This window comes from Sinohyriopsis cumingii, chromosome 4 (genome assembly GCF_028554795.1).
Source record: "Sinohyriopsis cumingii isolate HCF-2022 chromosome 4, ASM2855479v2, whole genome shotgun sequence".
Classification (NCBI taxonomy): Eukaryota; Metazoa; Mollusca; class Bivalvia; order Unionida; family Unionidae; genus Sinohyriopsis; species Sinohyriopsis cumingii.
Genome location: NC_142964.1, coordinates 141,124,698 through 141,138,190, shown reverse-complemented (window position 1 = coordinate 141,138,190; position 13,493 = coordinate 141,124,698). Strand labels below are relative to the sequence as shown.

General features: G+C 36.2%; 1 protein-coding gene across 1 annotated transcript in view; it reads right to left on the bottom strand.

Annotated features, from left to right (window-relative positions):
• Window positions 1-13,184, bottom strand: part of LOC149802213 (uncharacterized) — a 30,358-nt gene extending 17,174 nt beyond the window's left edge. Inside the window, exons 1-3 of the mRNA XM_089956626.1 lie at window positions 13,164-13,184; window positions 11,032-11,163; window positions 5,772-5,954 (exon numbers count right to left, since the gene is read on the bottom strand). Of these exons, the coding sequence (XP_089812752.1) occupies window positions 5,772-5,954; window positions 11,032-11,157 (309 nt within the window). The 5' untranslated portion in view covers window positions 11,158-11,163; window positions 13,164-13,184. The remainder of the gene's footprint in view (window positions 1-5,771; window positions 5,955-11,031; window positions 11,164-13,163) is intronic.
• Window positions 13,185-13,493: the final 309 nt, after the last annotated feature.

Below are 13,493 nucleotides of genomic sequence, written 5' to 3'. Positions count from 1 at the left end.
CCTATAAACAGGACCATATGGAGGCAGGAAGTAGGAATAAGCTTTAAGTATAAAAATTATCATGCAATATAAAGACAGACAACATGAAACAGGATCAAACTATTGCATTGTTTGTTAGTTAGGGTTTTTCATTTTTTATTTTATTATATGGCATGGATAATTTTATTTTGGACACGACCTTGTGCAAGATCAAGTTCATTTTCTACCTGACATGAAACATTGCTTTTTGTAATTTTGTAAACAACTAACATATAGCTATTGTTTTATATATAAATCTATGAGGTTCATTATTAATAGATGTAATCATATTTATCTTGGTCTGAGTCAGGGACAATGTGTTTTCCATGTTCTATATTATAAGTTTAGTAACACGCCTTCTACTTATAACTAAGATTTTATTTTATAAACATTGGATCCTTCCAGATTAAAACTTTTCATTAGGTAATAGTCTGCTTTTTTAAACTAGTATTTGTGACCTGAGACCAAGGTAGATGACTGTATAATCTTGTTTATCTAAATATTAATAATTCGTGCTTTGTGGTCTGAGCAGAATCAGTTGTATTATTGTTTTACCCAGTGTTTTGTTTTTAGCTGGAATTTATTCATTCAAATTATTATTCACTGGAAATACAAAGTGCTCATTATCCAAAGTTATATTCTAGGAAAGGGACATTAACTGAGAAGTATAGTGAAATTTCAAATAAGAATATATTCTTGCATTGTATTATTGTGATTCATCAAAACAAAACTGTTGGCATATCACCACGACACAGGTCACCACAGGCAAATCAAAACTTACAGTGTTGGATTTTTTAAATTCTGGATTACCTATAAAGGTTTCTTATTATCCCCGTAATAAGTTGACAGCTGGGTATGGGAACACAATCCAAAGGTCACTTTATATTAAACATTTCTGGTTATCAATTATCTGGTTCTGATTATCAATTAAACAAGGGCCAATAAATATAATGTACAAAGGTATATTAGACACGCACACACGGCATCTTTCCAGGATTTGTATTGATGGAATTTTCTAGGTGGAACAACACTTTAAAAACTCTAGGGACTAGAGAAAAATCCATGCCAAGAAGTGTATGGTTGGGAATAAAACAAAGTTTAGTTCCATATCGGAATAAATCCTTTCGTTGGAAAATTTATTGTTCCAATCCAATTAGCATTTGTTTGTTTTTGTTTTTTGTTATGTTACATTCAAGTCCAGATAATAGAAAAATATCCTGCAAGATACTCATAGTTGCTTTAAGAGGATGTTGAGATCCATCGAGAAGAATAAAACTGTCATCAACATACTGGCCTAATTTATACTCACGGACATCAAAGACGAGTCTGCGTACATCCGCAGTGTGCTTAAAATTTATTGCTAAAATCTCAACACCGATAATAAACAAATTAGGCGCAAGAGGATCACCTTGACGACATCCTCTTCTAAAATATGAGGACATATTTCCGTTATTTATAATACAACGTTTGAGTCCAGGGCTTTTTTGAAGTCCATTAACAATAATAAACCAGATCTATTTTCATTTTCTAGCTGCTATCTGATATCATTTACTAGCCTGGTATTTTCTCCAGTAAATCTACCTTTCATAAATCCTTTTCAGTATCACTGATTATTGATGGAAGCATTTCTTTTAATCCTAGCTACAACAGCTTCCGAAGCTATCTCATAGTTGATATTTAGGGGTGGTATAGATCTCTAGGTTTTTAAAAAAATATTTTCAGTCTTTGTCTACTTTTGAAAGACCTGTGATCACTCCATGATTCTGAAAATCTGAAAGTTTTTCTATAGTATATATAATTTATTGATCTGCATAGAAATCCCCCAAGAGTCGTCCAGAAGAACTAATAGAACTGTATACGTAATTCATCTGAGCCAGGTCTTTTCCTATTTTCCATCCGTTTTAGAGACATGCTGTATTCATGAATTGTACACAGACAGATTCTTTTTCGTTTTGACTAAGTTTAATATTGTGATTAAAGATCTATTTTGAGTTTCTTAAATATCACTAGCATCAAGCTGAGCAGTTTTGCTTTTGTATAATTCCAGGTAGAACTGTTTTCGGGGCTTCTATTCGATTTGATGTATTTGTCCCATCATCTAAAATGATTTCCTTTCTTGTCTTATTGACATAATTTCTTTTCTCAAAGATTTAAAAAGTATTTCGTGCGTTTTTCTCCCAGCTCATACTATCGAGTTTTGGATATTAATATAAAACCTTCTATGTATTTTGTCCTAGATTCCTCTAGTTCCTTTTTTCTAACTTTCCAGAGCTTCCCCTTCTATGTAATCCGACAATGCCCTGTGAATTTCTACTCTTTCTTGTTCAATGTTATTCAATTTATCTCGCTGTTCTTTTGTTTCCTATTTTAATAATGTATACTTTCGGATCTTACTTTCATTTTCGACATTTCAAAGAACATTTGATCATTACAGGAAAGAGAAACATAAAGAGAGTCATCTTTACACACACACACACACACACACACACACACACGTAATATTCATTTACAGTGTCAGTTATACACTTTTTTGACGAAGTCAATAGATTACTACTGACGTTTATTCAGAAATGTAATCACTAGAACATGTATTAGAAATGCTAGGATTATTTGGGATTTAATAACGATACTGTAAGTTCTTTTTTAAAATTTTTCACTTTGTATTCAAGGGAAATAAATTATTTGTTGAATATTAATAAACTTGTTTATTCTCACTCTTTTCTATTACTTTCTTTAGAAGATAGATTCTTGATTATATATATATATATATATATATATATATATATATATATATATATATATATATATATATATATATATATATATATATAACCAACCAATATAGAGACAATAAATATGAAATAATATTAAACTATAGAAATAAAGAGACGATGTAGAGACAAGTATTATGGAAGATAATTCATCTTTAGAAATAACGAGACAAATATGGATCCAGGCAACATGAAGCAGGGCCAAATAATATAAATAACCAGACAATATTGAGGCAAACAACACAAACAGGGCCAAACAATACAAATAACCAGTCAATATGGAGGCAGACAACATGAAAGAGGGTCAAACAATACAAATAACCAGACAATATTGAGGCAGACAACACGAATCAGGGTCCAGCAATACAAATAACCAGAAAATATAGAGGCAGGTAACATAAAACAGGGTCAAACAATACAAATAACCAGACAATAAAAGGCAGACAACATGAAACAGTGCCGAACAATACAAATAACCAGACAATATGGAGTCAGACAACATGAAACAGGTCAAACAATATAAATAACCAGACAATATATAGGCAGACAACATGAAACGGGGTCAAACAATACAAATAATCAGACAATATGGAAGCGGGCAAAATGAAACAATATTCAGCTATACAAACAACTAGATCAGATAGAAGCAATATGACAACATAAAGACAATATTAGAAAGTAGCAAGTAGGTGAAGGGTATCTCTGCAAACAGAACAACGTTGGTAACTCTTGCTAAACTGTAGCAGCAGTCAACATCCGGGCAATCAAGATTAAGCATAATGAAAGCTTGTTTGCTCAAACGCTTAAGAATTGAACTTCAAATCTTATAGGATTCAAGTTTTAAAATCCATTACACACATTTGTGCAGAACGGCCGTTATGAGTATAGTCAGTAAAAGATTATCATTGTTCCTGACTCTACAAATACTTACAAAATATTGTAATTGGTACATGAATAGATACGAAATTCCAGTCTGGTGTTACAAACTAATGACGAATAGTTTTCTCCACGTCATGATGTGATAATCCTTACTACAAATGCTTCATAAAATTTGAAATTATAGAGGTATTAATAACAAGTGCTATTTACTAGAATGACACTGATTTTATTTATTCAAAATGCGCCGTATCGCAATAACGAGCTGATGAACTAATCGGCAAAGGCAGCCTGGGGTAGTGCAAAAGGAATGCAAAAGTCCACCATACTATGTCAGGTCTTTTGGATTATGAACTACAGCGTTGTAAGGTTATTTTACAAAGACGTTGTAAAAATCTTATGTAAGATTAGCTTCCAGACCTAACAAACGATACAGTGTGACAGTCAACACAAAAATGCCTACACAGAGTATTATTGTGATATATATATATATATATATATATATATATATATATATATATATATATATATATATATATATATATATATATAATACAAATCATATGTCAAATACCAATCCTTTCAAGTGCACTGGAACCAGCAAGGGATCACGTGTGTCAGGGATTGATTAAAATAAATGCAATAAACTAACAAAGAACAGTTCGAAACTAGTATCTAGCTAACCTGAGCGCTTTCGATTCTAATGAGTCTTTTTCAAAGGCAAATACAAAAACATAGACAAGACAAGCAAATAAAAACGGTTATGTTTGCGAAATTGTACATGGCTGTTTCTATAGGAATTCAACCTGTTAACTATATTATGTGTCAACTCCTTTATTTCAGCTTGTTGTTGATATTGGAAAATATTTGCTTTGACCTAGATATTGATAAACCATAACGACATCTGTTATTTTATGTAAATTTATCTAAGCGCAGATTATATTACAGATATGTCATTGTTATAGTAGTAATTATAGGTTATTAAGCAAATTTAGAGAATTATTTAAAAGAAAATATGTCGGTTGCAAAAGATAATTTTATTTGTGCATGGTTGTCTTTTTCTAGTCTTCTTGGTTTAAACCGCTTGGTTTCAATGTTCTAATGCGGCGTATCCAGTAAGATTCCTTTTACATGTGATGAGATAAATGACATTCTCTGTTTTGCACGTTTCGTTTGGACCATGTATGTTTAAGTTTTCTCTAGTCACTGTGCTAGAAAATGTCCTGGTCTCTATCATATGTTGACAGGTTTTGCACCTTTTATCACCACAGGGGCCAGATTGACTAGGGTGGTCTTGATTAGTGATTGGCGTTAGGTTCGTCCTGACTAGGATGTCCTTGAGGTTTTTTGTCTCCGCTAGGCGACTAAATGTTTTAGGGAGGATTAACTTTAGTGCGTCCGACGATTCCACGATGGGCCAGTGTTTCCCGATGATTTTACCTACTTTGTGGTTATCTGGATAGTAGGTCAGGAATAATGGTGTCTTATCACCCTTTTCCTTCTTTCCATATTTTTGTAGGTCATCGCGGTTTGTTGCCTCCGTAATCAGGTCTTTGTCTTATGGTTGGATTGATGGATGGATGGAGGATAGAGGGATGTATGTATGTATGTATGTATGTATGTATGTATACATGTATGTATGTATAAGTTTTAAAATTAAGCTAAAGATCTGGTGAAAACAAAAACAACCCTAAGAACCTGACGTACAATTAAGTATTGCAACTTAAAGAGACTTCTACCAGTTTAATATGGTACAAGACCTTACAATAAAGACAAATTGTCCAGTACACCTATACAGATATATTATGACTGGAACAGGTGATATGTATCACTACAGTTAATCTAACGATAAAATATTTCGACATCACTATAAATATGTCCTTGGAATTATGCATTACTAGCTGATAGGCTCATATATTGGAAAGGTGAAATTAGTATAACCTGACTGAATATACTTCAATGTGCTAGTGTTGCATCGTTCAATACAATAACGCATGATATTAATACGCCATATAAATACCGGTAGCCTGTCACATTGGCTATTGCATCCAACGGTTATTAATTGGAAAAAATAATGTCTGGTCATAAAGAAGTCATGTTAATTACCGTGTAATTTCCATTTGTAAATGTCACGTAATCTTTCGTAGAATCATTTGACAAAGTGAATGTCCGCATTTCAACCCTCTCCTCGGTGTAGTCCTTAATATCGAAATTTCCCTGGAACTCGTCGTATTGGATCTGACCTTGACCCACAAATAAAATGGGAGACGTGGTCTGATGCTGGAATATCTGCGGAAAAAGTATTCTACGTATAACGTAATAACTGAATACATAGTACACAAAAAGATGGACATTCAAACTCTCCCTTTATAAATGTGGCATACTTTGTGTTTTAGCGTTTCATAGGAAAATATGTATTGGCACAGTTTTCACTTCCAGCAGACCGATGAAACTGTTTACTGTGCCGTTTGATATGTTGCGGTTTTCATAAAGAAAGTATCAAAACGCTGAAATTAATTCAAAAAGTATAAAACCATTACATAAAACTTACCTCTGTCTGTCTGTCTGTCTGTCTCTCTCTCTCTCTCTCTCTCTCTCTCTCTCTCTCTCTATATATATATATATATATATATATATATATATATATATATATATATATATATATAGTGTGTGTGTATGTGTGAAAATATCATAAGTAAAAATATTGTTTTTAACTTTTGTTAACTTTCTAAGAATTTATTGTAAAAAATTTATTATTTCTTAATGCTGAATAAAAACACGAAGCTATTGTGGGCGGTTAAATGGACAAATGGTAAATAATTCGTATGTCTCTTACATCAGCTGAAGTGCTGCATATGATGCTTAGTAGCTTTAAATAACGTACAATTTTAAGACAAACGTATTCAAGTGCAGTTCGTCATTGTGACGCATGAGCGCTTCATTATGTCCGCTTCCGTCAACACAACTGAGGTGCAGACCATCGGTTGCTTTGAATGATATCAGTTCGTGAAGCATAACGTTCCGTTCGAAAACAGTAGCGTTTGTGACAGGAACTACGAATGTGTTTTATAATTAAGAAAAGATAAACCAATTATTAATTTTGTAATCGGGAATAACGATGCTAGTAGTAACAGGTACTGTCACTGAGAAAGACAGGACTCGTGAGTAAGGAAAATTTGCAATATTTCTGCAAGGCACGACTGTGAGTTGTTCATCGATTTTCTGTTTGATATATTGATACATATATAGTTGTGTTTTCCTTTTGTAATCATTACGGAAAATGACATTTCTTCACAAGAATACATACAAACATAATTTCTCAAAGACATGAATTGGCATAAATTTACATTCCTTCATGTCAGATATACTTGGTTGTATCATCATCATCATCATCATCATCATCATCAGTCCCGTTGTCTGGTAGACCGTTAGGGAACCGCACAAGACCGAACAACCAGCTTCCTCCATTCCTCTCGATTTTCCGTCTTTCTCAGTGAGTCGCTCAATGTCAAGCCTGTCCATTCTCGAATGTTATCTACCCACCCCTTTCATTGCCTGCCTCTCTTTCTTCTTCCTTGTACAGTGCCTTGCAGGATTTTCTTGGCAAGTCTTGGTGATCGTGAGACATGCCCATACCACTGCAGTTTACGTTTTTTCACTGTGATCAGGAGGTCATCGTAAGGCCCAGTGGTTGTCTTAGCGTTTGCCGTATTTTTTTCATTGGTGACATGGTCTTTGTATGTGACGCAGAGGATCTTTCGGAAACATCTCATCTCTGTGGACTGTATCCTTTTCTCTAAGTCAGCTGTTATGGTCCATGATTCGCAGGTGTAGAAAAATATGGAGATCACCAGTGAGTGCATCAATCTGACCTTTGAAATGAGTGCGATGTTCTTGTCTTTCCAAATAGGCTTCAGTTTTGTCAGCACTGCTGTTGTCTGTGCAATCCTGTAGAGTATTTCAGGCTTCGATCCTTCATCTGTTACAGTTGCCCCCAAATACTTGAAGCTGGATTGTTTCTAGCTTCGTAACTTGGACTCGGGTGTCAGTGCTGATGCCCTTTGTGTTGTTGGTCATCATTTTGCTCTTCTCTGCACTGATTTCCATGCCGTAGGCTGCATAGGTTTTGTCAAGGTTCTCTACTAAGCTAGCTAATTCTTGCTCAGTTCCTGCTTGTCCATCAATGTCGTCGGCAAAACGTATGTTGGTGATTGTTCTGCCTCCGATGCTGACCGTCCCCTTATGCTTTTCAAGCGCGTCTGCCATGATTCTCTCCAGAAAGATCTTGAATGGTGTGGGAGAGAGCAGACAGTCCTGTCTGACTCCGACTGTCGTTCTGAACCGGTCCCCTATGCTGCCGTTGAAGTATACTGCACTAGTGGCCTTGTCATAGAGGTGCTATATTACTATGATGAGGTTGGCAATGATGTTGTACAGTTTCATGGTCGCCCATTAGGCTGCATGCCCTACTCCGTAAAATACCGTCCTGAAATCCACGTAGACAGGTCTTGCTGGTGTTGGAGGTACTTCTCACACAATATCCTGAGGTTGAAGATCTGTTCTGTTGTGCTGCGCCCTGCTCTGAACCCTGTCTGCTCATCGGCAAATATCTTTCCAGCCTGTGGATTTAGTCTGTTCAGCAGTATCCTTAACATGACTTTGCTTGGATGGCTTATTAGACTGATTGTACGGTGGTGTTGCATGTTGCCTTTCTTAGGGAGGGTGATGATCAGTGATTATGTCCACGGCGATGGCCATACTCCTGTTTGCCAGATCTTGTTGCAGATGTTTGTGGGGGCGCTAATCATTGCTTCTCTCCCAGCTTGGATCAGTTCTGCTGGAATGTTGTCCACTCCTGCTGATTTACTCTTTTTCAGTGATCTCACCGCGGCTTCATCTTCTTCATGTAGGATAGGGTGGTTGTTGCTGTTAGTTGCTGGAGGGACATTCAGTACCTCCGGATCTATTGTGGCTCGGTGGTTGTAAAGTTCTGCGGAGTACTCTGTCCATCTCTCCAGAATATATGTTTCTCCTTTGAGGCCGTTTCCGGCTTTGTCCTGTAAGGAGGAAACCCGCCGTTGTTTTGTGCTTGTTAGAAAATGGACCAGCTGGTATGCTTTCCTGCTGTTGTTCCTCTTCAAATTTCCTTCAGTGTCTTTGGACTGTTCTTCTATCCAGTTCTCGTTTGCTTTTTTAATGCTTTTCTTGACTTCCCGGTTGACTGCCTTGTACTTCTTTTCCCCTTCTGTATCGTTTTTCCTTCTTCTTCAGTTCCATCCTCTTGTCACATTGGGTCAGGACCTTAGCTGTGGTCCAGTGCTTCTTGACTGGGCGATGTCTACCAAGGATCTCGCTGGCTGTTTCGATCGATGCTGTATTGAAGGTGGTGATCAACGTGTCCATGTCGGTAATGTCTGTATCAAGGATGGTGAGCGGTGCAAATTTCCCACCAATCATTGCCCTGAAGGCTTTTGCTACTTCGGGATTCTTCAATTTCTCGAGATCAAATTTTATTCTTGTGTGGCTCTTTTTTGACCTTCTTTAGATGTAGCCTGAAGGTCATCGTCAACAGACCATGGTCACTTCTGTATTATGGTGATGTTAAATGGAGTTGCCCTTAGGCAGATGCTGATGAGCCGACTGGAGACTGGCCGACATCCCATGACAGTACTCATGCTGTCCTTGTGTACAATGAGCCCAACTCCCTGCTCACGTTTTGTATTCTCTGCCACTGAAGTACAGTGTGTTGCCTTCCAAAGTAGTTGTTTCTCCAATGTTATTCCATCATACATATCTCACAGAGTCCTAGCATGTGCCAGCAGTATATGTTTATTTCATATGTAAGCTCCTCGAGCTTTCCTGTTGCTCTCAGTGTCCTCACGTTCCAGGTGCCAATGATGATGTTGTTCCTGACACGAACCTTGCTGCTTTGAGCACCAGTCATATACTTTGCACCTCCGCCCTGGTGCACGACGGAAGGCGTGGCCCTTGTTGAACCAGGAGACGACTGTGCCGGTATGGGATAGGTAATGATTGTCGTTTTTCTTGTGGCGTGTCTAGGGCAGCTACCGCCCTGTGGAGCCCAACCCTCTCTAGGCCTGACCACAGCCGGTTGCCTCCAACTTGGTTGCTCGCCTTAGTCACGAACACGTAGCCGTTGAGCTGTTTAGCAGCCTTTCCGCTTCGCCGTTGACTTCGTCTCGGCAGTTCTTCCGCCCGGTGATGCCGTGTTAACATCACAATATGTATCCATAGCTGAAAGACTCGTGGAGGGCGGGAGCGTCTACCTTCCCGTGCAAGTCTGGATGACTTGCCCATTGCTCATCTTGGTTGTATACACGTTATATATATTTGTATTTATGTATACATATTTAGTATAATATCTGTTAAATTCGGACCTAAAATAGTGCACCCTTTTGTGTAATTATACGCTGCATTTTGTGACATAAATTACACCAGGAGATGATTTTTTAAGACTGAATTAGGAAGAATGTAGTCACCTTATAAAATTATATGAGTCCATACTTTCATACGCACGCTCAAAGATCTGAATACAATATCATATTTTCAAAATGGCCAAATCGACATAACATTGTAATCGTACCTTTGATTGATACTGCTCAATGTGTTGAACAATCGAACTGGCGATGTAGATGAAGTTGAATGGATATAATGCTACATTTAAGGGTTGGATAGAAGTGGTGTAATCAGCTGAAAACTACATTTCCGACATGTCAGTCAACTATGCTTAGCAACTTAGAGAGCTAGGACACACTAATGTAAATACACATGGCCAATGAGAGAGCTGTTTGCTTAGATTTGGTGGGAGGAACTATATTTTTGAGACGAAATTTTCTTATCAACTACTTCTTTGGTTTCGTTCAAACTTTGCACATTACAATGCTTAGTTTACGGGATATGTCTATAAAATTAGTTTTCGCTGCAAAAAAGATACTTTGTATCCAAATGAGAATGAACGATTTTCTGAAAGGACAGTGACGCTCCCGGACATATCACGTGCTCCTGGTAATCACTTACAGACGGGGTAAACTGCAGAGGAGCAGCGCATGAGTGTTGTGCCTTCTATAAATTTCAGATAAATGTTTTAAGAAAAGTTGCTCCAACTTGTATGAATTAGTCGTTTTCCTTTATCTGTGTTCCATGTCTGATGATTTTCAGCTTTTTTGTTCACTATTTATTTACATGCAGATTATTAGTCGACGCTTTTTGATGCCATTAACATCTAATTCACACATTTGGTACATATTAAGAAACCACGCCTCTCCTTTACATTTTCTTCGTGAGTACAAAGAAGTCACACATTTGCCTAAATTTTCCGCTTTTTCTGGCAACGTCCCCGACTTACCAGTATGTTTCCTATTGACACGTTGAAGCCATTATATGTCGTGGTGATCGAGTAGTTCTTCGCCGCCGTGGAGGCGAAGCCGACCCAGGACAGCAATAGTACCCGCAGCAGACTTTCGAAATTCATCTTGTACTGAAAAGAATATTCACACTAAAATCTAAAGCGAAAAGGTGGTGTTTGTGTTATTTTTTTCTTAATCTGGAACTATGGGAGAGTTATTTGTTGATATATCTGTGCTTATTTTGCTCAAGCCACGCTTCAGAAGTTTTTGCATATTCTTCTAACTTCGGATATAATGTCAATGTTGGTCACATGTTAAAAACAAATTAACTTCGGTAAATGAAGAGACATGTACCGTATATATTCGCTTATAAGCAGAGTCAATTTGCAAACAACATAGGTCCTGATCTGCCAAAGCATAATGCACCTACCGATCAGGATCTAGGTTGTTTGTTTTACTGATTGCTCCTAACAAAATGCACAGACCCAGGTCTGCCGGCGCATTATGCAACGGAAACTCTGGACCTGTGCAGTTTGTAGTTGGACGTTTTTTTATAAGCGAGAATAGACGGTATGTGAAACAACATCAATTAGTTGAATAATAAAATAAAGGAAATAATTGGATAAATATCCTGTATATTTGAAACGGTAATATGTCCTCGTACACATAGCGTTGATACAAACGTGAAAATCTTTCAAAGCAAAGAAACTCTTTGTAGTGCAGCCTTAAAACGCATGATTCTTCAAACTAAAGCTAGTAACTACAAATTACCATACATTCTGAAATGATGATGACAAGTTTATCTCGTCCTTCCCTCCTACCTTTCATCTTCCCCATCCTTGTCTTCTGGTTTGAATAATTTATTAAGATATATGTATTCATATACATGTCAATAAAAAAGTAAAGAAAGGGAAAATAGACGGTGGAAATAAATGAGGTTTAAAAAAAATTAAAGAAGTAAAAACACATCCAAGGAAATGATTATGTATAAGGTTTAACGGCGCATCATCACAATCCTATGCAAGCAGCGCCGTTCAAAAGCTGAGTTCTAAATAAAATAAAGGTAAACACGTTAAAATCCAAACAAAGAAAAACTTTTCTAAACGAATGTAAATGTTTACTAGTACAGATCATACAACGGAAAGAAAAACATATTTAACAACGAATAAATGTTTGAATGAATGAATGAATGAATGAATGAATGAATGAATGAATGAATGAATGAATGAATGAATGAATTGAGGAATTGATTAATCTATCAATCAGTCAATCAAATAATCTTTCAATTTAACCCTCAATCGATTCATCAATCAACAGATGTTTTAATCAATGAAAGCCGTACCACATGTAAATAACTTTAGAAGCAAAGGAGAGAAAAAATACTAACCATGAATTAATGAGTATCAATGAATTAATCAGTCAGTCACGCAATCGATTCATCAGTCAGTGAATTAAGTCAGTGAATACTGCACCAAAACATACACATACCTTCTTCTGGTAACACAGACAGAGAAAAGGACATTGGGTCACCGTTGTTAGTTATCTTAAACACGAAAAGTCAAACTACCGCGTGATGTTAAAGTTACACTCCAAGTTATCTCATACTCGATATAATTTTCAAGAAGGTCAACTGATACCAGTCTGGCCGTGGTATAAACTCCAACAGTATCCGATAATCCATGTGTAGATCACTGTCAACTCCGCTGTGCAAACAACCCTCCTTAGGCTTGAATAATTTTGCTTTATTACGTGCAGACAAATTATGGAATATTCAAATTATCGCCTTTAGTATAAAAAATAATAATAGTTGCAATCCATTTTAATAAAAACAAAATAGTAAAAAAAAACTACGAAGAAGGACCCTCCCAGTCATACGTCCTTTTTAGATATTCAGGATACCAAATGTGGCTTGTCACCATTCAGTTATCAGTATTATCACGATTTAAAACTGATATGCTGATATGCTCTATCGAAGGATAGACTATATATATATATATATATATATATATATATATATATATATATATATATATATATATATATATATATATATATATATATATATATATATATATATATATATATATATATATATATATATTCAAAACTCAAGAAAACTACTCATCCTCACGTCCTGACTGAGTAATAATTCAAAATTGGCTGAACTGAGTACAAGTTCACTAAACACTCGTCTCTGTGCCGAGTACAACTTCACTAAACACTCGTCTCTGTGCTGGGTAGATGCAGATTCCCACCTTGAAGATTAATGAGTAGATTTTCTACCCTTAACTAGTGTCAAACTTCAACATCGCTTAACATTTGGTATGCGTCATTTATACATAACCTTTGACAAATCTGCCTTCTTATTTTCAGTTCTGATCAAGTCGCCAAGGAATCGACTTCATTTTTTATTTGCACACAGTTGTCCTATGTAACCTTGATGCTAAAATGATAATGTTAA